The sequence below is a fragment of the Myotis myotis genome, unplaced genomic scaffold, assembly GCF_014108235.1.
Source record: "Myotis myotis isolate mMyoMyo1 unplaced genomic scaffold, mMyoMyo1.p scaffold_m19_p_19, whole genome shotgun sequence".
Taxonomy (NCBI): domain Eukaryota; kingdom Metazoa; phylum Chordata; class Mammalia; order Chiroptera; family Vespertilionidae; genus Myotis; species Myotis myotis.
The window spans coordinates 4,501,650-4,524,847 of NW_023416323.1; the positions used below are offsets into that span (position 1 = coordinate 4,501,650).

The window sequence follows — 23,198 nt, forward strand, 5'->3', positions numbered from 1 at the left end:
GACCTGGGTCTGACCCATTTCTGTGCCTCAGGGATCTGTGGGGACACACACACCCAGCGTTCCACAAGGCCTGGCTCAGGAAGGCTCTGGAGGCAGGAAACACTGCCTTAAGGTTCCTGCCACTGGCATGCACTGCGCCTGTGCACGGCTCCCAGGGCCTTGGTTAGGATCCCAGCCCACCAGTATGGCTCAGTGGCTGTGCTTCGACCCATGAACCAGGAGGTCCGGTCAGGTCACATGCCCAGGTTGTGGGCTCAATCCCCAAGTAGGGGCTTGCAGGAGGCAGCCCGTGATTCTCTCATCATTGATGTTCCTATCCCTCTCCTTTCCTTTCTCTGAAATTAAAAAATCAACAAAATATTTAAAGTTAGGATCCCTTGCTTCCCACATGTATGCATGGGCCAGCGAGCAGCATGAAACCATGGAAGGGGAACTTAAAGGAGATGGGGAGTGTGGGAGGGGCCTAAGGAGTAGCACTGGGCTGAGGCAGGCGGAGGGACTTGCCATGTGCAACGAAAATGGAGGACAAGCCCCAATCTAATTCTGTGAGGGGGCTGGTGGGGTCCATCACTCACTAGGGGTGAAGAGACAGGCACCATGGCCTGAGGGAGAGGCTGAACCTGGAATTTAGCCCAGCCAACAGGCAGCAGTTCCCATCCTTCAGTACAGTAAGTTCCAGGTGAAGTTGAGACCCAAATCTGGGAAGGTCCTCAAAAGCCAAGGAGAGTCCCACAGCTCAAGTGAAGGATATATCCAAGAGCGGAGAAGCTCCGGTCTCCCTCCCCACCCTAACTTGGTCCTCTAGGGTAGAGCTACTTCCACCTCAGTGCTGCTTTATCCCTCAGGCAAGCCACTTCCCCTCTGAGCGGTATCAAATCCCTACTTCACACAGGGGACTATTAAATAGATCTTAAGTAGGTGCCCAGTAGACCTCTGCTCCCTCCCAGAGAGGGTGCAGGGACAGTCTGGGGTCACACAGCAACTAGCTGGACCAGGTCTTGGATAGGACTCAACTCCTAAACTTGCCACTTGATCCTCAGTACAACACAGGTCAAGGGTCCAGGACAGGTCCCAGGTACGGGCAGGCCCATCCCTCCCCCAGGGAAGGCCAGCAATCAGAGCCCCTGCCCACCCGACCCCCAGCTTCCAGTCCTGGTTCCCTTCCCCACCAGGAAGGAAAACCCTGGGTATTGTGTAAGAAACTTGAGTTCCTAAGCCCATAAACAAAGGATGGGGCAAGAGCAGGAGGCCACAACCTCATGAGGCCACAGGGTGGCAAGAAGTGTTTGGCCTCAGGAAGAGGAAGAACAGAGATCCACATTTGAGAAGGTGACTGTTTAGAACAGTGGTTCTCAACCCTCCTAAAGCCGCGACCCTTTAATACAGTTCCTCATGTTGTGGTGACCCCCAATTTCATTGTTACAAATTGAACATAATTAAAGCATAGTGATTAATCACAAAAACAATATGTAATTATATATGTGTTTTCCGATGGTCTTAGGCAACCCCTGTGAAAGGGTCGTTCGACCCCCAAAGGGGTCGCGACCCACAGGTTGAGAACCACTGGTTTAGAAGGTGTGATAGGTAAGGAACTATGGAGAAGGGTTCTAGGCAGAGAAGCCTGGCTGCTGATTGGTTTGGTGTCCAAACCTCTGAGCTCCATCAGCCTTGCAGATGGCTGGCCTATGTCACTGAGCAAGTTAAAAATACACTCCCAAGAAGCAAAGTATGTGTGAGTGGGGCTGGGAGGGTTTGTGACTACAAGGCAGTATTTTGACAGATAAGGAAACTGAGGCCCAAGGAGGACAGCAAGCCTGTGGTGGCAACTGGCAGATGACCCAGCATCCTGCTCACCCTCCTGCCTGATACTGGGCCAGCAACTCCAGGATTGGTACTAGGCCCAGGCTCTCATCAGCTCCTTCCACAGTCCATTAAGTAAGAGTCCCAGGGAGCCTTGATGCCCACCTATGCCCCTTCCAGGGCAGTTTTATTGGTGCCATTTATAAAATACCTTTCCCATAAGCCCCCAAGCCTTTGCCTTTCCCTTTCTGAGAAGGCAGCTGACTGGTCCTGGCCCCATGGCCAACAGGAGCACACTTGGTCTGATCCTGCTGGCACACACGTGACACTCGGGGGGTAGTCCTTGTGCAAGTCCATGTCCAACTCTGGGGAGAAGGATAAGGTGAAGGGCCAGTCTGTGTGTGGAAGGTGGGCAGAGCCCTGGCGGCTGTAGAGATGTGTGGGCAAAGTGAACAGGCCCCATGTGTGCCCCAGCTCTGGTGCCTGGTGTGGCTGAAGCCCAGGGTTGGGGGCGATAAAATCAGAGATCCTGAGAGAAAAGCCCTTAGGCCAAAGAACTGTGTGGAGCAGGCCAGGACAGGAGCCCAGGGGAGACTTCCATGGGGCAGTGTGTGCACACAACCCAAGGTAGGGAACATAATGTGCAGGGGCCTTTGGTGACTGTGTGGCTGACTCCTTCCCTTGGGACCTGCATGCCTGAGGCCCTGGCCTACTGGAGCTGAAGGAACACACTTGAGGATCGGGTTAGGGGGAGGGGGTTTGGGAAGGAAACTCAGCTGGAAGTGGTTTAGGCCTCAGAGCCCACATCCTGTCAGAGGAGCTGTCAAGGCGCCAGGCTGTCAGGGGGGCCTGGCCATCTGTCTGTCTGTCTGAGTCAGAGCTGCTGGAGTGACAGTCCCCTAGGGGCAAAGATAGTCTTCATCCTCCCGAGGTGAAGGTGGCCCAGAGGCTAGGAAGTGGGGTCAGTCCTGCCAGATCCAGGATCAGGAGGCCTCGGTTGGGCGCCGTCCCCCATCGTCCTCCATCAGCAGCAGGCGGCGCCGGCCAGCCTCATAGTCAGCCTCGTCCACACTGACCAGCAGGCGGACAGCCTCCCGGCCCACAGCCTCACGCAGGGCCTCAGTTAGGAACACACCCCGCAGGGCCTGCAGCAGGGCACCACTCAGGTAGTCCCCCCAGAAGGCGTCCAGATAGGAGAGCTCTGAGAACTTGATGTCACACACCACAGAGCCCAGGTCTCGGGAGCGCAGCACTGCAGTGGCCTGCCCGAACACATCTAGCTGCCGCGCCAGCGCCTGGGGCCGCCGAGATGCCACACCTTGCTCCAAGGCCGGCCCATGTTCGCAGTACTCTGCTCGCACCCTGAGCCGGATGTCTATGGAGGAAGAGGGACTGGTCAATGAGGGGCTGACACCTAATACACTGCACAGGCGGACCGCCACTCCTCCCTCCCTTGAGCCTCCTCTGCAGGCTCCTCCCACTACCCTGTGGGTTGCACTGCACCTAACCCACATCCTTCCCACTTCTGGTAACCACACCCAAGTATGGGTAACACCCTCACACGGCTTCCCTCCTCTGGTCTGGCCTCTTGTACCTCCTGACCTGGTGCCCTCCTCTTCCCCTCATGTGCCCCAGTCCAGCCTCACCACTCTCCTTGCTGCGCTTCCGCCCAATACTGCCAGGCAGGTTCCACCAAGCCCTGCTCTCTGTCAGCCGGGGATGCTCTGTCCCCAGTCTTCACAGGACTTGCTCCCTCACTTCCTTCAAGGTCTTTGCTCAAATGTCACCTTCCCAAAGAGGCCTGCCGCAACCATCCCATTTTAAACTTTACAACCACCACCCTGGCCTCCAGCCTTCCCAGATCCCCATACCCTGCTCCATTCTTCCCAAGGTGCTTACACCACCATCTTACCTGATTTATGCTTTCTCTCCTGTCATGCTATCACCCATATCCCCACAATGTGAAAAACAGATTTTGGTCTGTTCTGTTCACTTGTATAGCCCTGTGGCCCATAGTAGTTGCTTATATATATTTATGAAGGAATCAACGCATGAATGAACAACTTGCCTTTAGACAACCGGCCTCACCCCTCTCTTGCCTTCAAATAATTGAGATTCATGGGGAGTCAACCACATCCCCTACCCTGCACCTACCAAGCAAGCACCGGACCCAGAAGACTTGAGGCTGGGGCTGGGCTGGTTCTATTGGAACCAGGTACTCTCTTTCCACAGAGGCTGCTAGGATGGTGGGCTGTAAGCCTGGGGCTGCTGGGGGTCACTTTGCCCCCAGGAGGGGAGAAAATGAAGCCCATCCAGGGCCAACGATAGAGAGGGAAAGACTCCTGAGCTCATCACATGAGGCACTTTTTTTCTGCTTAAGTGAGTTTCTGTCACTTACAACCCTACCCTCATCCGCCCAAATGAAATGGCAGCTCTGTGCAGTGGACAGGACATGGGACTTCTAAGGTTATCCTTATAAATGTGACCCCGGCATACCACCTCCCTTTGGGATTACTGAATTTGCACCTGTGAAATAGGGCTGCTAACAGAACCTCCTCTTCACAAACAGCACAGGCTGTCCTGAGGACCGGCTATAAACTATAAATAACAGCAGTCCATACCACAGCGCACTGACTACCTGCAGGGGCCACTCCAAGTGCTAGGCTCCTATGAACTCACTGAATCGACAAACAACACTGTGAGGGAGGCCCTATCCCCCCCCCCACACACACACACACACTCTAAAGATGAGGAAATGGAGGCAAAGAGAAGTGCACAGATTTGCCCAAAGTCACATGGCCAGGCAGTGGCAGCACATGACAGAGGTTGCTGAGCCTCCCATGTCCCAGAGAGCAGCTTCAGGTCAATAAAGCCGATTCCAATCCAAGCACTAGCTGTGCGACCTGGGACAAGTCACAACCTCTCTGAGCCCAGGTCCTTGCTCACAACAGAGGGGACAATCTCTGTTGTGAAGGACTGTTAAGAGGATTAAAAGGAACAAAGAATATGCCCTAGCCAGTGTGGCTCAGTTGGTTGGAGAATCGTCCTGTTCACCAAAAGGTGGCGAGTTTGATTCCCAGTCAGAGCACATGCCCAGGTTTTGAGTTCAGTCCCTCACTGGGGCACATGTGGGAGGCAAACAATCGATGTTTCTCTCTCTCCCGCTCTCTCTCTTTCTATCCCTTCCTCTCTAAAAAAAATCAATAAAATCAGCCCTAGCTGGTATGGCTCAGTAGAGAGAGTGTTGGCCTGCAGAATGAAGGGTTCCAGGTTTGATTCCAGTCAAGGGCACATGCCTGGGTTGCGGGCTCAATCTCTAGTGTGGGGCATACAGGAGGCAGCCTATCAATAATTCTCTCTCATCACTGATGTTTCTATCTCTCTTTCCTTCTCCCTCCCTCTCTGAAATCAATTAAAAAAATTTTTAAAAATCAATAAAATCTTAATTATAAGAAAAAAAAAAAAAAGAAACTAGCTGGCAAAGTGCTCAACGGGTGCTCCAAGAATGGCAGCCTCCAACAGCTCCAGTGTGCTGAATGCTTTACCTCTGGGGATCCAGTAGGATTAGCAGGATCAGCCCTGTGGGGCAGGGACCACATTCAACCCATATGGCAGAGGAGGAAACTGAAGCTCTGGGAAGGGAAGTGTCATATCCCAGACTCTCTTCACCTTTCACAGACAGTGTGAGCAGCAGAGCAGAAAGTAAAAGGCAGGTCCCTGCTCCCCAAGATGTCTTCTCAGCACCACCCATTTCCTCCTACCACGCAAACCCCAAACCCTTCCTCTTTCTGCCTCAAAGGGAACCTCACCCTCTCTGCTCAAGACCCAGGGGAACCTACCTGGCCTCAGCCCCCAGAACCTCCCATTCAGATCTGGCTCCCTCCATCCTAAGGACCAGAAAAGACCTCTGGGCTCACATCCTTGACTCCTATAAATGTCTGACCATGCCCTCCATCAGTGTGGGCTGGGGAACAAGGGGACTGGGAGAAGCAGCACCTGTCCAAGGCCACACAGGGCTGGCTCAGTGGCAGAGGCACAGAGCCAGGTGGCGGAGTCCGACAGACCTTGAGGTGAGTCCCGGCTCTGCCACTCTCTAGCTGTGGGGCCTTGGGCATGTGACCTCACCTCTCTGAGCCTCAGTTTTCCCATCTGAAAAACATAAACAAGAAGTCTCTGCTACACAGTGGGGTCATGAGGATTAAATGAGACAGCTTGTGAAATGCTTGACCCAGGGCCCACAACACAGAAGAAACTCAGAAACAGGAACTATGATTTTGACACCCACAGCTAATCCCACAACCACTGCCCATCTCCTTCAATCCCAGCTAAATCTTCCCATCCCTGTTCTCCAGTCACAAGGGAAGTACTTCCAAGCCAAGCCTTACTCACTCACAAAAATGACCTGCCAGCCTCCTCTGACCACAACGGCCCCATTCACCCACCATGTCCTGCCCAGATGAATGCCTCCCAGATCACCTTTCTCCTCAGCACAAATTGCTACTAGACCTGTGGCATAAACTGTCTATTCTCCCATAGCCCACCCCATAACATGAGAGGTGGTGTTTAGAAAGAGGACAGAACCAGAGTGGAGTCATGTGTGTCTCATTCATTCTTTTATTCAACAGCTGTTTACTGAGTACCAGCAACAGGGAAGTGACATGAGCACCCCGCCACAGGAACTGAAAGACATATAACCCCTAGTTAGGGAGCACTTGCCATGGGCCTGACCCTACCCAAGTCTTTTCCCATCTTGGGCCCCCAAGTCCTCACAGCACCTTCATTATCCCCATTTACAGAGGAGACCACAGTCCAACCATGAGGAGAGCGCACAGAAGCCGTGCATTATCTGAACTGCTGCTCCATCACTGGTCCTGGATCACAGCACACGTGCAATTTCCTCTCGACTCCTCACCAAAATAATGTAATAATAGGTGACACCTCTATAGTACTTACTGCAGGCTGACACACACTTCACACCTACTGACCCTTTTGATCATCCCTGCAACCGTATAAGGCAGTGCTATTATCCCCTTTTTGCAGATGGGGAAACCAAGGCACAGGGATGAATCACCTGCTCAAGGCCACAAAAACAAGAAGTGGAAAAGCTGGAATTCCAACTGCCTGGCTGCAGAGCCCGAGCTCTTAACTACCCCTGTTTGCGGCCTCTCGCAACCATACATAGAAATCTGTAATTAAAAGACATCCTGAGGGTGAAGAGAGAAAATTATAGAGAATGAGGTGTAATTTAGATTGAAATGATCACAGAGGACCTCTCCAGGAAATGACATTAGAAGTGAAATGTGAATGTGGACAAGTAGGTTGAGACAGAAAAACAGGAGGAAAGAAGAGTAGCATTCCCAGAAGAGAGGACAGCACGTGACAATCCAGAGGCAGAAAACAACTTGGGACATGCACAGACTGAGCCAGTGTGGCTGGATCACGGTGGAGGAGAAGGGCACAAGGGGACAACTGGAGGCCCTGGCAGGGAGGAGTCTGGGATCTCCCGGGCTGACCACACCTCTCCGCGATTCAGTTGCCTCCTTCGTGAGACACCCTCACCACAGCACGTGCTCTCTTGGGCCCACTGTGAGGATTACATGGCCGGATGCAGGTGAACAGCTGAGGCCAAGTACAGCAGGGTGACAGGGACAGAACCAGGGCACCAATTGGGGAAGGCTGAAGGTGGCTGGCCCAGAATGGAAGGAGTAGACATGGAGAGAAGTAGATGGGCTGGCTCAGTGTGACAGAAAGGGGTGAGGCAGAAGAGCACCAAGCACACATGTGACCTGGGCCGGGGGGCTGGCTGAGGTTTTTCCTGTGGCCAGGAACACCAAGACTTTGTCAACAGGCCCTCTCTGCTTGGACAGTTGTAGGGAAATGCTCCCTGCCCCCAGGACAGAAGGTAGGGGTATGTCTTCCTATAGAAGAGGGCTTTTCCTGTTTCCTACATTCATGTGAGCCCAAGAACTCTCTGATCCTCCAAACCCAAACAACACTGAGGGCAGAGGAAAATGGGAGGGACTTCCTCATGAGGGATCAGGAAAGATATGAGGGACAGGGCCAGGAGAGCAAGTGAACAGCCTTGCATGCCAGTCCTTGTGCTAGGTGTGGCTTGGGGCCAGAAATAATTTCACTCAGGTCTTCTCCTGGGAGTTCCTAGTAGGAGCCCTCCTAGTAGGGAGCCCTCCTAGTAGGAGGGCTGGGGGCAAAGAGGGCCTGTGCTCCCCTGGTACATAGTGGAGGGAGGCAGCCAGCTCCAATGGAAAGGCCCCCGCCCTCCACTGCCACACAGGGCCAGGACCACCCTCCTCTGGACAACAGTAGGACCACTCCTCTCCTCCAGTCTCTTTCCCAAGACAGAGCCAGAGTCTAGGTGCCAAATGTAAAGTTCTTGAATCTTTACTGAATTAATGGATCAAGATAATGAGGAGAAGCTGCCACCAATGTCAGAGAAAGGTTAAGCTCACCTGAGAAGTGAGCTTGAATAAATGAACCAACAAGCCTCTGATCAAGCCTCTCGAGCCCTAACTACCAATTTTTAGGAGATACGTATAGATAACAGAGGAACACATGCAATCAACCCTCCCACAGGATGCAACTGGCAAAATCCCGTCTTTGGAAAAGGCTATGGGACAACTACTTTCAACAAACACAATGCAAGGAACAAAGAGAGAAAAGAGTGGTGGGGGAATACAATATATTAGGAGAGATTCAGGAGAACCAATACTCATGAGACAACTGGAAATGTGAGTGCTAATTATATATTTGATTATAAAACATTATTGTTAACTTTTAAAAAGAATTCTGGGAGAGAACCAAGATGGCGGCATAGGTAAACACCTATACTTGCTGCCTCTCACAACCACATCAAAATTACAACTAAAAGACAGAACAACTATCATCCAGAACTGCGGGAAAGCTGGCTGAGTGGAAGTACTACAACTAGAGAGGTAAAGAAGAAAGCGCATTGAGACTGGTAGGAGGTGCGGAGGCACAGAATAGGCTGGCACCTGGGTACGCTGCTTTTTTAATCGGGAGGGAGATACAAGCTCCTGCTTGCTCTGAACTCCAGTGCCAGGTGAGACTCTGGGGGACCCAGACACATATCGGGAGAAACTGGACTGTCTGGCATCTGGGCAGGAACACGGGGGTGGCTTTCTTCCAGACAGAGGTGCTCGCAACAGTCATAGTTCCTTTGCCAGACCTCCCTGATGCAGGGCTGACTGGCAGCCATTGCTGTTTGCTCCACCCTGGAGAGTCCCTGAGAACCCACCCTACCTAATTTACAACCCCACACAAGCTACGCACAGTGGCTTTTGCAGATGAATGGCCTGTCCTTTCTCAGCCTAAAACCTGTCAAACAAGCTGCAGCTGGGTCAGGGAGCCCCAAAGCTATCAAAAGAAGGCCCAAGCATGAGAGGTTTCTTGCAGGAAGGGGACCTCATCAGTGCTGAGGTGCAGGCAGTGTTCTCTGGCGGAGCTGTTTCCCTGCACATGAGGAGCCTGAAATACGGAAAGCTAGGTCAGGGTGTTTTGGTCCAGGTTTCCCCCACCCTGGTGAAGCGGCAGAAGACTCACTTCCATGACTTGCCTTGTGGTGCCTCAGTGATTCTGGGTAACAATGGCTTCATCTGGATCTACCCTACACCTGAGCACAAAGAAGAGGATGCAGGGGGCTTTGTTGCAAACCTGGAGCCTATCTCCCTTACCGATCGAGAGGTGATCTCCCGGCTTCGGAACTGTATTGTCTCGCTGGTAACTCAGAGGATGATGCTGTATGATACCAGCATCCTGTATTGCTATGAGGCATCCCTTCCACATCAGATTAAAGACATCTTAAAGCCAGAAATAATGGAAGAAATTGTGATGGAAACGTGTCAGAGACTTTTAGAACAGGAGGGCTAGGCAGAAGTGTCTGAAGGACAGGACTGTGCCTGACAGAGCAGCTCTTGAAAGTGAAGAATCTGAGTTGTAGTTCCGTGTGTGGCTCCGAAACTCATCATGGACCTACACTGGGCTGTCTCCAGCCACAGACCTGCTTTCTTCTGTTCGAAGGCGAAACCTGGGAGAGGTGAACTGCGCTGCTGGCCCCTTGGGCTGCCTGCACATCCCAGCACTTGGCTGGTTTTGTGTCTTTAAAAGTACGCAGTGTTCCAAGTGAACTCCCATCTGGAATAATACGAAGAATCTTTCCTTTTCTACTTAACCATCACTTCACAAAGTACAACACCTCAAGAAGTTGCCTTTATAACTTGGCTGTATGGCTCAGTGGTTGAGCATCGACCCATGAAACAAGAGGTCCCTGGTTTGATTCCTGGTCAGGGCACATGTCCAGGTTGCAGATTTGATCCTCAGTAGAGGGCATACAGGAGGCAGCTGATCGATGTCTCCCTCGCTCATCAATGTTTCTGTCTCTCCCTCTCTCTAAAATCAATAAAGCAGCAACAACAACAAAAAAAAAAAAAAAAGAAGAAGAAGAAAGCCCAAGGCTGGCACCAGCACCAGCCTGCCTTACTTCACACCTGGGCCTCATCTGGGCACTTCCAAACCCCAAACAAAGAGGAGGAATCTGCAGATCTCTCTGTAGCTCCTGCTAGGTGGCCCCAGGCAGTGGCTGACTTTGCACCTCCTTGGAGATCCAAGAGCCAGTGTACCCAGTGGTCAGTGTGAGACCATACCAGCTTACAACTCTTCACATCCATGGGCAACACACTCCAAGGGGCAGACTCAGTGAGCACCTAAGCCCCACTGAACCAAGTCCTGCCCCATATGGGTTTCTCCTGCACAGCAGCTTTTCCATTGTAGACAAAGCTGGTCCTCACAGCAAATTGGCCTGGAGGTCAATTCCTCCCAGTGACACCAACAGCAATCAAAGCTCAACTACAACAAGATTGCACACAGCCCACAAAGGGGTGCACCAAGAGTGTCCACCTCAGGTAATGGGGGAGACTGAGCCACTGGGCCCTATAGGACACCTATTACACAAGGCCACTCTATCAACTCAAGGAGACTTAGCAGCTACCCAATACACAGAAACATACACAAAATGCAGAGACAAAGAAACATGTCACAGATGAAAGAAATGGAAGAAAGCAAACTACTGGATAAAGAGTTCAAAACTACAGTTATAAGGTTATTCAAGAATCTTCTAAAAACCTCCAAGGAACTTAGTGAGACCTTCAAGGATCTTAGTGAGAATGCAAAAAAAAATGGAAAAGGACCAGTCAGAAATTAAGCATACACTAACTGAAATAAAGAATAATATACAGAGATTCAACAGTAGACTAGAGGATCCCAAGAATCAAATCAAAGATTTAAAATACAAGGAAGCAAAAAACACCCAACCGAAAGAGCAAAAAGAATCCAAAAATATGAACATAGTGTAAGGAGCCTCTGGGACAACTTCAAGTGTACCAACGTCCAAATTATGGGTGTGCCAGAAGAAGAGAGAGCGAGCAAGATATTGAAAACCTATTTGAGAAATAATGACAGAAAACTTACCCTACCTGGTAAAAGAAGTAGACTTACAAGTCCAGGAAGCGCAGAGAACCCCAAACAAGAGGAATCTAGAGAGGACCACACCAAGACACATCATAATTAAAATGCCAAGGGCAAAAGAAAAAGAGAGAATCTTAAAAGCAGCAAGAGAAAAACAGTTAGTTACCTACAAGGGAGTACCCATATGACTGTCAGCTGATTTCTCAACAGAAAGTATGCAGGCCAGAAGGGAGTGGCAAGAAATAGTCAAAGTGATGAATAGCAAGAACCTACAACCAAGATTACTCTACCCAGCAAAGCTCTAATTTAGAATTGAAGGTCAGATAAAGAGCTTCACAGACAAGAAAAAGCTAAAGGAGTTCATCACCACCAAACCAGTATTATATGAAATGCTGAAGGGTATTCTTTAAGAAGAGGAAGAAGAATAAGGTAAAGATAAAAAATTATGAACAACAAAGTGACAACAAATATTTATCAACAAGTGAACCTAAAAATCAAATGAATAAAAAATCTGATGAACAGAATAAACTGATGAATGTAATAGAATCAAGGGCATGGAAATGGAGTGGACTGACAATTCTTGGGGTGAAGGGAGTGTGGGGTGGATATGGGAAGAGATTGGACAAAGATGGACATGGACAGTGGGATGGTGAGGGCCTGGGGTGCAGTGAGAACCGGGTGGAGGGGAACTATGGGGAGGGGGGGGCGGAAGAGGAACATCTGTAATCATCTGAATAAAGATTAAAATAAAAAAAGAATTTGGACCTTTTAGAGATACACAGGGGAAAATCTACAGATGAAATAGCAGGACACCTGGAACTAACTCCCAAACAATATGGCTGATGAAATGAGATCAGCCACAAGTTGACAACTGCTGAAACTGGGTGATAAAAGATGGGATTCATTACACTTGTCTGCTTCTCTATCTCCTCCACAGAAAGCCGTGAAGGAGCACTAGCCGCAGTTGGGCTCAATAGCTAGAGCTTCGGCCCACGACTGAAGGGTCCCAGGTTCAATTCCAGTCAAGGGCATGTACCTCAGGTGCAGGTTACCAATCAATGTGTCTCTCACAACAATGTTTCTCTCTCTCTGACTCTCCCCTCCCTTCCAGCTCTCTAAAAATCAATGGAAAAATGTCCTCAGGTGAGAATTAACAAACAACAACCAAAAAAGGACTGAATGAAAAGCAAAGTACAGCCTATCATTCAAATCCTCTAATTGCTTTCTACCATTTAAAAAACTGCAAAACCATGGCCCATGGCTCACAGGCTCTGCCCTCACCTCCTAGCAGCCTTTCCTCGCTCCCTCCACTCCAGCCTTGTCAGATTCCCTGCCACCCTTTCACCAATACTGGCGTACTCCCTCTTGGGCCTGGGGTCCTGCTGAAACCCATCTGGAACATTCTACCCCAACCATCCACATGTTCTTCTGAGAGGCCTTCCTAGACCACCCTATCTAGAAAATATGTCTAGAACTGTGTTTTCCATCACTCTACCCCCTTGCCCTGCTTTGTTTCTCTTCTCACCTGACATCTGACATCTGTCTCTTGGCTTTCTCCTCCTACCAGAACTCAAGCTACTAGAAGGCAAGAGCCTCCTGTCCCTGCTGCGCCTAGCATGAGTGTTCTATAAATACATATGGAATTATCAAATGAAAAACCCCAAGTTTCGGCCCAGCCTCACTACTGCCACTCTGCACAATGGGGGCCATGACCCCTATACCTCAACACTGTCCAGAAAATTCAGTCAGGTGGATAGCATGCCCAGCTAAGTGCCCAGTGACCGCCCTGAGAGGGATATGAAAACTCAAGAGGTCCTGTGTCTAAGCCCTCACCCAACCCCCATGTGCTCTCTCCCTTACACTCTATGGCCCTTGTGAGTTTAGTCTGGTTCTACCCCTCAGTGGAGGGAAGCTAACTGGGGGCCAACCCCCACAAGCTGTCACAAGTGAGAAGGGGGCAAGAACAGCAGGATCCTTCCGCACTCAGGTCTGGAGGGGCCTCCTTTTACCCTAGGGACTGGGCCTCATTAAAGGTAAGCCACTGCTGCTTTCAGCAGGGCCCTACTAGGGAGCACCTCAATCAGCCCCACCCTGCCTGATGAGTCAGCAGTCAGACCTGTTTACCCATCCCCCCTATCATTGCCAGCCACACCCCATGAACCACCTCCCTGCCCTCAAGAAAGAGACCTGATGCCTCTACTGGCAAAACCCCTCCCAGGCTCAGCTTGGCTTGCTCCCTAGGCAGGAGTGACTCCCTGGGCAGCCCAGCCAGCCTGGTGGCTCTGGTAATTAGCCCTGACTGGGGGGAGAGTCACAACCTGGCAGCCACCCTTCAAGCTGGTGTCTGAGGACACAGGCTAGCTCTGTGTCCTGCCCAGCACAGGTATCTGCACTCTCATCTATGGGGGAGAGAAGGGGGCGGGCACTGGGAAGTGGCAGGCATGGCTGCTCTGTGGGCTGGAGGAGGTGCTGCAGCATGGTCAGAGGAAGCATCCTAGGCTGAGGTGTTCTGGGGAATGCAGAGCTGCTTCAACCTCAAACCTTCCCACCTATAATTCTGCCACCCTCCCACCCCTGCCTGAGCATCTTACCACCTGATCCTGTGCCCACAGGCTTGCCCAACTCAGAGATGTGAGTGGGGAGGGGGAGTGAGAGAGTGCCCACCAAGGCCTGTGTCCTTCCTTCAAGACAGGTGGATTTTCTCCAGGGTAAGGTTTGAGCACGAGTCTCCAGAGCAGAGTCCTCCCAACACATCTAACCCAACCTGTCTGCAGGTTCAGTCAGCTCTACATTTATTTCCTAACTAGAGGCCCAGTGCACAAAATTTGTGCACATGTAGCATCCCTAGCGGCTGCCTGCTGCTGGCCGGAGGCCTCCCTCCTGTGGTTGGCTGGCCGGCCCAACCCCCTGGTCAAACTCCTGGTCAAGGGGATGATTTGCATATTAGGCTTTTATTATATACAATTAGTCCATCCCCTTCTCACCCTCTCCAATGTGACCAACACAGATCAGACCTCTCCTTCTTGCTGGACTGGGCAGCCTTGTCACTCATTTCCCTGCTCCCACTTTTATTTAACAAACACCTAACAGGACATGTACCATGTGCCTGGAGTTGTTCTAAGTACTTTACAAATCCTAACGCATTTATTAACTGTTTTTCCAGATGGAGTCAGCATTCCTTTCAAAACAGGTATCAGATTACCTCACCCCCTGCTCAAATCCCTTGATAGCACTTGCTACAAGGAATAAAAGCCAAACTCCCACTGACTTGGAGGCCTGTGGGCTGCTCCACCCCATCCCCACCCCCTCTTTGAGGGGCTTATTGTCTAAAGTGAACTTCAGTTTCACTGGTCTGTCACTCTACTAAAAAGGTCACCTCCACTAAGGCAGGGACCTCCCTGCTCTTCCTGCCCCAAGCACATGCCACAGTGACAGTGAGAAAAAGAGTACATAGCAAGGGCCCAGGACAGATGCTGTTCCAAGTATATTACAAGTGTTAACTCATTTTCTCTCTCAACAATCCTAGTTGAAATGTACCATTAACAGCCTCCTTTTACAGATTGTGGAAACTGAGGCACAGAGGGGTTCAATCACCTGCCCAAGATCAGATAGCCTATTTAACTGCTAAGGCCAGGAGGTAAATCAAGCAGCTTGTCACAGGGTCCTGTTTTCGCCCCTATATCACTCCACCGTTGCAGAAGAAATGATTGTTGAATAAATATACACTTGCAAATCTTAGCTGAATAAATGAAACTGGTGGCAGTGGATTATCAGGGAAGGCTTCCTAGCACAGGATGTGATCCTTTAACTATGGGCAGAATGTACATAAGCAAGATGAACAGAAGAATATTCCACTGCTAAACAGAGAGACAAGATCCCCTGCTTCCTGCTAGGTGTCACTAGGTATGCCACACCTCAGACAAGTACCCATTCCTCCTGTCCTCTGGCTCAGCAGCCTGCCACAGACACTGTACATGCGTTCCTCAAGGCCCACAGACACCTACCACAGGTCACTTTGCCTTCTGAGGTGGGTTTGGCCTGTTCCTGCTGCTGCTGGGGGGCAGCTGGGCCCCCTCTCCGCCGCCGTCTGGCACCACCACTGGGCCGGCCCCGACTCCGCCGCTGTCGCTTGGTCGGGGGGGAGCCTGAGAAAAAAGGGATGGTTGAGCCCTGGCAGGTGTTCTCAGTGGTTAGAGTATCGGTCTGCACACCAGAAGGTCGTGGGTTTGATTTCCAGTCAAGAGTGTGTACCTGGGTTGCAGGTTCAATCCCTATCCCCGGTTGGGATGCATGGGGCATGTGTGGGAGGCAACCAATCGATGTGTCTCTCTCACATCTATGCTTCTTTTCTTCTCTCTTCTTCTCTTCCCTCCCTTCCTCTCTCTCTGAAAAAAATATCCTCACTCGAGTGAGGATTAAAAGAAAAAAAAAAAAAGAGCCCTGCTTAGTGTGGCTCAGTGGTTGAATGTCGACTCATGAGCCAGGAGGTTGAGGTTTGATTTCCAGTCAGGGCACATGCCGGGGTGCTGGCTGAATCCCTAGTAGGGGGTGTGTGGGAGGCAGCCAATCAATAATTCTCTCTTATCATTGATGTTTCTATTCCTCCCCCTTCCTTTGGTTAAAATCAATTTTAAAAAAAGAGAAAAATGAAGTGGTTGAGAACGAGATGGTAGAGTGCCAAGGCAGATGCCTGGGGAAGAGCTCGAGGCTGCTCTCTGCCATGAGACCCTGGGTGAGCACCTCTGCCTCAGAGGCCCTGTCCATAAGATGGGGAGTAAGTACAACCTAGTATCATCTAGGGCAGACAAACACACCCCCCACCCAGAAACCCCCCTCCCATGTGTGACCATACAGAAAATCCTGCACTGTCACACCAGGACCAGTATGGCAACAGCCATAAGGCATTGTTTATAGCTGTTAACTGCATACACTTGAAAATAATGTAAATGTGTAGCAAAAAGAATACAGAGTAATTTCCAGTATAGACTGTTTAGTGAAGTAAACCAAGATGCAAAAGAGGTGGCTACAGCTTGCTATACTTCACATAAGAAAGGAGGCGAAACATAAATATATTTGCTATTCTTGCAAGGTGAAACACTAAGGATATACCAGAAATGAATAAAACTGATTACCTATTTACTGGAGTGGGGGAACAACAGGGGAAGTGATACTTCTAAGAACATGTTTTTTTACATACTTTATAGTTTGTTCTTTTTTGTTTTTTAAATGTTTTTATTGATTATAGAGAGAGAGGAAGAGAGATAGAGCAGTGGTTCTCAACCTTCCTAATGCCGCGACCCTTTAATACAGTTCCTCACGTTGTGGTGACCTGCAATTTCATTGTTACAAATTTAACATAATTAAAGCATAGTGATTAATCACAAAAACAATATGTAATTATATATGTGTTTTCCAATGGTCTTAGGCGACCTCTGTTAAAGGGTCGTTCGACCCCCAAAGGGGTCACGACCCACAGGTTGAGAACCGCTGTAGAGAGAGAGAGATAGATAGAAATAGAAACATCAATGAGAGAGACATTGATTGGCTACCTCCTGCACGCCTTCCACTGGGGATCAAGCCCAAAACCCAGACATGGGTCCTGACCAGGAATCAAAGCGAGGACCTCTTGGTTCATGGGTCAACACTCAACCACTGAGCCACACCAGCCGGGCTACATACTTTAGTTTTGACATAGACCAGTTGTAGTTCAGTGGATGAGTGTTGACCTATGAATCAGGAGATCACGGTTTGATTCTGGATTGTAGGTTTGGTCCCTAGTAGGGGGCATACAGGAGGTTGCCTATCAATGGTTCACTCTCATCATTGATGTTTCTATGTCTGAAATCAATAAAATATGTATTATTTTTTAAAACATTTTAAAGATGAGCCCTAACCGGTTTGGCTCAGTAGATAGAGCGTCAGCCTGCGGACTGAATGGTCCCAGGTTCGATTCCGGCCAAGGGCATGTACCTTGGTTGCGGGCACATCCCCAGTAGGGAGTGTGCAGGAGGCAGCTGATCGATGTTTCTCTCTCATCGATGTTTCTAACTCTCTATCCCTCTCCCTTCCTCTCTGTAAAAAAAATCAATAAAATATATTTTTTTAAAAAAAATTTAAAGATGAAACAAACAAACCATGCCCTGGCTGGCACGGGTCAGTGGTTAGAGTGTTGGCCTACAATCCGAAGGGTCACAGGTTCTATTCTGGTCAAGGGCACATACCTGACTTGCAGGTTCCCAGTGCCAGTTGGGGCAATCAATTGATGTAGCTCTCTCACATCAATGTTTCTCTCTCTCCCCTCCCTTCCACTTTCTCTAAAATCAATGGGGAAAATATCCTCCAGGGAGGGAGGGAGGGAAAAAAACCATAAAATTAAACACAAACAGAAACAAATAAACCTAACTATGTATATAATTGGTAACATAAACAGGTGGAAAAAGAATTATTTCAAGTTATTTGGAAGAACATTCTGAGTACAAATTCTCAGTGGGATATACTCCTTAAGGACCAGGACTACAAATACGTGGTTTCCTTCAAAGAGTCAGCAGTGGTATTAACATTGTAATTTTGAAGCTATTTTTTGAAAAATATATTTATTGATTTTTTACAGAGAGGAAGTGAGAAGGATAGAGAGTTAGAAGCATCGATGAGAAAGAAACATTGATCAGTTGCCTCCTGCACACCCCCTACTGGGGATGTGCCCACAACCAAGGTACATGCCCTTGTCTAGAATCGAACCTGGAACCCTTCAGTCCGCAGGCTGATGCTCTATCCACTGAGCCAAACCGGTTAGGGCTGAAGCTATTTTTTAATTGTTGTAAAATAAAGCAAATAAATCCCTATCTCAATGTTATTAAGGACCAAGATTTTCAATATAAGAAAAAAAAATTCTTGTATGTTAATTTTGAATTAAAAATACTAATATGAACTTTTCAAAAGGACAGTTTCTAAATCTATTCACTGAAAGAACCTAGAAATTATACACACACTCAGCACCCAGATCTTGGTCTCTAAATACCATTGCCTCTGAAAGAAACCAGGCTTCTGACAGAAGTTGATTCCAGGGCTGGGGAAGGAAAAGTACAGGTGAGTGCCACATCTTGCAATGACACAAAGCAGGAAGTGCCCAGTGCATGATGCAGACTCATCAGAAAGACACAGGAGCTAGCCAATTTGTACACAAGGAAGAATGACTAATTGATTATAACACAGTAAATAAATAAGAATGCGTGAGTCCATAGTGATTCTCTCCACCAAAAAGGGAGGGCAGAATTGGAAAGAAAAATTCCTCTTGAAAAAATACCAGCTAATAGGTGTAGAAAAACGGAATAATTAGAAAATCACCATTTTCCTAACACCAATGTCATAACTGGTTCAGGCAGGTATCACCACTGGATGCTGTCAGAGAATAGGATGTGTCCAAGTGTCATCCCATAGATTGTTTATTAACCATAAAGGGGGTGGGGGAATGTCACTTTGCAAAGGATAAATACGACAGACACTACCTTCACCAAGTGATCAAACTTGCCCCCTCATAACAGAAAAACCAGACCTTCTGCCTCCTGATGTGCTCCAATTCAAATCACACCGCATCAACCAAGAAGCTTCCTGCCACAAATGTGGAACCTGAATCGAATCAAGCCTCCAAGACCCAATTCCCACTTCACAGGAAATATCGAGGGCAAAGGGACAAGTTAAATAATACCATTAGGAAATTATTAGACACTTCCGAAATAATCGGGATATTCTACAAAACAACGGGCCTGGTAGGGTCAGGAAGTCAATGCCATGGGAAAAAAAGAAAAAGGTGTGGGTTGGGGAGGAGTTTCATTTTAGTAAGAGCTTAAGGAGAGGTAATAACTGAATTCATAACAACTCATTTATGAGTCGATCCTAAAAATGGAGACAATCTTACGGAGACATGAAAATGGACCATTCGAATATCAAAATTAGTGTGTACTTTCTTAGGTATGGCAATGGTCTTGAAATGGTAGGGGAGAATCTTCTTATTCTCAGGAGAGGGCTGGTGATTTAGGGGTAAAGTGTCCTGATGCCTGGAATTTACTTTCAAAGAGTTCAACAACCACCACCTAAGAACAGAACTATGTATAAACTCATGTAAAACGGGTATGGAACATTTTTTTCTATCAACGGCCATCTGAATATTAATTAATAACATCATCTGTGGGCCATACAAAATTATCAACTTAAAAATTAGCCTGCTATATTTGGTCAAACATTTCATTAACTCACCCCTAATGCCTTGGCAGGGACAGACCAAATGCTTTTGTAAGCCTTATATGGCCCCCACCCCTGATATAAAGCAAAAGCAGCACAATGAGTCTAAAATGACTGAATCTATGAGCATTTTCACTGTACTAATCTTTTAATTTCTCTGTATGTTTGAATAATAAAAAAATGGGTCCTGGCCAGGTAGCTCAGCTGGTTAGAGCATCGTCCTGATATGCCAGTTGTAGGTTCTATCCCCAGGGTCAGGACACATACAAGAAGCAACCAATGGCCCTAGCCAGTTTGGCTCAGTGGACAGAGCATTGGCCTGCGGACTGAAGCGTCCCAGGTTCGATTCCTGTCAAGGTTGTGAGTTCAATCCCCAATGTGGGATGTGCAGGAGGCAGCTGATCAATGATTCTCTCTCATCATTGGTGTTTCTTTCTCTCCCTCTCCCTTTCTCTCTGAAATCAATAAAAATATATTTAAAAAAAAAGAAAAAAGAAGCAACCAATGAATGCATAAATAAGTGGGACAACAAATCTCTCTCTCAATCAATAAAATAAAAATAAAAAACGGGGGAATTGGGATTAATCGGCACAATTAAAAGATACCAGAGTTACTCAACATGAACTTCAGAAACATGTCCAGCAAAGACACCCATGTGAATAGTGAGCCCATGAAGTGATGCTATTTAGATGAAATACAAAACCACAAGAAACAACTCCATTTGTTGCTTCTGGACATGTGCTTTTGTATGAATAGCAAACACACAAAGCAAAAATGAATCATTGTGCTGCTTGGGCCCCTTCCTTGATGGAGGAGATTCATCAGGGTTCAGAAGGAAGAGAGGGAAACTGCCCTCACACCCACCCAGCTGAGCTCACCTGTCTCCCACTGGCCCTGCTGAGCATCTGAAGAACTGCTTGACTGCCGACGGCGACGGCAGCTGCCCTCTGTCCTCTTTGTAGAAGAGCTAGAGGTGCCATAGCTGTAGCGTTCTGGAGACACTGGGGGAGAGAAAAATGGAAAGAAGTATTCATAGCCTCTGGCCCCTCCTGGCCCAGCCTCCCAATTCCCACCCCCTGAGATGAACACCTGCCCCATAGGGTTCCTGAGTTCCCCAGAGGTCAGAGTCCAGGCACCCATTCCCTCTCCAACACCTCCGCCCACTTGTTGCTGGCTGCCTCCTGACATAGAGGAGGACTCAGCCAGAGTTATTCTGTAAACCGAGTCATTATAAGGATCCCTGCAATGTTGCCCACCATGAACTGCACACGCACACACACCCGCTCTTCCTGCGGCCACATGGAGTAAGCAGGCCTTTTCAGTTTCCCCAAATCTCTTCCAGAGCCTGGCCGTCATCGACATATTTCTCCAAATGTGCTGTCAGTTCTTCCTTAGTGCTGCCCTTCTCCTGGTTATCCAAATCCCTGGGCTTATTCTGGTGAGCGGAGCCTCACAACCCCCCTCCCTAGACTAGCCCCTACACCTCGCCAAGCAATCCTGCCAAGGCCTCAACAGCCTTGGCCTATGCATGCATGGGGCTCTTGTGCCTTACTCCCTCCAGCTTCTGGCCTTCTTAAGACTGCTGTCCTTCACAAGGATTAAGGACATCAACTCTGGGCACAAACCAGCTTAGTGTGAATCCTAGCTCTTGCTTTCTAGCTGTGTTATCTGCAAGGCCCTGCCCTTTCTTTGGTCCCCTCTGCCACACTGGCCTCTGAGGATGCCAAATTCATTCCTGCCTCAGGGCTTCAAAGCTTGCACAGGGCCAGCAGTGCAGCCTCAGTTCAGATGTCACCTTCCCAGAAAGGTCTTGACTGGTTATCCAATCTAAGGGGGCCTCCCTTTACTTGGAAGAACTCCTTACTCTCACTATACCATTACTTTGCTTTAGTCTTTCTATAACCATATATGAAAATAAGTCATTTAGCTGTTTCAGTATCTGATTACCCCCAATAAATGTAAGCCTCATGTAAGTACTTTGTCAGTCCCATCACCTTAAATCTCCTGTGCCCAGCACACAGGATTCAGTTCTTCCATGTGAACAAGCTGCTTAACTTCTCTGAACCTGTTGTTTTCCTGCACTGAGACAATAAGTGCTTCCTCAGTGGACTGCCAGGAGGATATAAAGGCATAGTTCATATGAAGGGCTTACTGTGTCTGGCATGAAACAAGCCTCCATAAAGTGGCCACAAACATCATTATTGACATGGCCAAATTCCACAAGCTCGCCCCTCCCTCTTGTGTTTCCCGGGAAGGAGGGGGAGTGGAACGGGACACAGGCTGTCGGGTATGACCCTGTCCATATCAGGCATCCTGGGGGCCCAGGTGCAGAGCGAGAGCCTCGCCCCATCGGAAGTCTATCACCCTCCCATTCAACCATACCTGGCCGGCGCCGCCTGCGCGCCAGGTGCGGCAGCAAGTCCTGCCGGGCCAGCACTCGGAGGAGTTGCCCCAGGAGCCGCAGGTCGCTCTCGTCGCACTGCCCGCGGCGCTCCAGCTCCAGCAGCAGCTCCAGGCCGCTGCGGGTGTGGGACAGGCCGCCGGCCGCCCCGGGGGCCTCGTCCAGCAGGAAAGCCAGCAGGTCCAGTTCGCACTCGGTCAGCTGCCCGCCCACCACCTCGAACATACGATGAAGCGACAGCATCCCGTAGTAGTCCAGGCACTCGTCCTCCTCCCAGCTCGGGGCAGGGGTCGACCCAGACAGCGCCATACCCGGGGGAGGGGGTCGGAACCAGCTCGAACCAGGGCCTAGAACCCACTCGGCGGGGAGGGGGCAGTGGTCAGCGACGTGGGGCCCAAACGCCACCCCCGCCAGTGCGGCCCCCGGCCCTCGACCCGCGGGGCAGGTCTACCCTCACACCCTAGCCGGCTCGGCCTCCCTCTTCCCCCGGAAGCGAATGGTATCGTCCGAGGTCCCCTAATAAGAGGTCGAAACGAGAGACCTCACTCGACCTCCGACCGGTCAGGCCTGCAGAGCCCGAACGCCCCTCCCGAGGTGGTATGTTCCGAACCAGCCTCCGGAACCGACCAAGTGATTCGGTCCGAACGATCCTGGGGGGCCCACCCCGGGGCACCCTACCGACTGCCCTTTGACCCTGGGTAGTTCTGCCCGGACGTGCCCTGGGCTCCGTCCAGCGGTCCTGTCCGACCAGCCCCACGGCTCCACCCCGGTGGTGCCGTCCGAAAGTGACCCTCTGGCCCCCACAAGCGCGGTTGACCACAGCAGCGCTTCGCCCCACATAGGTGGTGCTGTCCAAACCCGACCCCCTCGCCCTGCTGGGACGGTACCGCGCTCTCCCCAGCACCCAGGTGGTTCCCTCTACCCGCCACCAGTCGCCCTTCGGCCGCCCTGGGTCCTCACCGGAATCTGGCGTCTGCTGACTCCTGGGCGACGGCGGCAGCCACTTGTTTTGGATCTTTCTGGCACCTTCTCTATTATTACGCCTGCGTCACCTCGCCCCTCCTCCTTCCTCCAACTCGCGCAGGTGCGACCGCCACGCCCCTTACGCGCAAGCGCAGAGTGTGGTTCCCAAGCCCCGCCCCCAGGGCCCGCCCCCAGCCGCAGCGGCCGCGCCGGCCAGTCTGCGCCTGCGCTGAGCCCGAGGAGTTCCGCGTTTGGGCTGCACTTGGTACAGGGTTGCTAGGTTGCTTCTGCCAGTCAG

At 50.0% G+C, this 23,198-nt stretch overlaps 2 protein-coding genes across 4 annotated transcripts; one reads left to right on the forward strand and one right to left on the reverse strand.

Moving 5' to 3' along the window:
- Positions 1-1,958: 1,958 nt before the first annotated feature.
- DEDD2 (death effector domain containing 2) lies at positions 1,959-23,019 on the reverse strand. 3 transcript variants are annotated; one of them, XM_036345468.1, is made up of 6 exons: positions 22,898-23,019; positions 21,919-22,284; positions 20,415-20,537; positions 15,303-15,443; positions 5,926-5,949; positions 1,959-3,175 (listed from the first exon to the last, which is right to left on the reverse strand). In XM_036345468.1, exons 2-6 carry the CDS (start codon positions 22,244-22,246, stop codon positions 2,784-2,786), a joined length of 1,008 nt encoding a protein of 335 aa, XP_036201361.1. In that variant the 5' UTR covers positions 22,247-22,284; positions 22,898-23,019; the 3' UTR covers positions 1,959-2,783. The 3 variants fall into 3 exon arrangements, with proteins under 3 accessions (XP_036201361.1, XP_036201362.1, XP_036201363.1); XM_036345469.1 differs by lacking the exon at positions 5,926-5,949; XM_036345470.1 differs by lacking the exons at positions 5,926-5,949; positions 15,303-15,443.
- LOC118674141 (exosome complex component RRP4-like) lies at positions 8,923-9,795 on the forward strand. Its single transcript, XM_036345471.1, has one exon. The coding sequence runs from the start codon at positions 9,214-9,216 to the stop codon at positions 9,703-9,705; it is 492 nt and encodes a 163-aa protein (XP_036201364.1). The 5' UTR covers positions 8,923-9,213; the 3' UTR covers positions 9,706-9,795.
- Positions 23,020-23,198: the final 179 nt, after the last annotated feature.

Coding starts and splice junctions, on each gene's coding strand:
- LOC118674141 (XM_036345471.1), top strand. CDS start 9,214: ATGAGAGGTTTCTTGCAGGAAGGGGACCTCATCAGTGCTGAGGTGCAG.
- DEDD2 (XM_036345468.1), bottom strand. CDS start 22,246: ATGGCGCTGTCTGGGTCGACCCCTGCCCCGAGCTGGGAGGAGGACGAG. Junction 5,950..15,302: donor AGAAGGCAAAGTGACCTGTG/GTAGGTGTCTGT, acceptor TATGTTTTTCAG/ATGGGAAAACTGAGGCTCAG. Junction 3,176..5,925: donor GAAAACTGAGGCTCAGAGAG/GTGAGGTCACAT, acceptor CTTCCTCCATAG/ACATCCGGCTCAGGGTGCGA.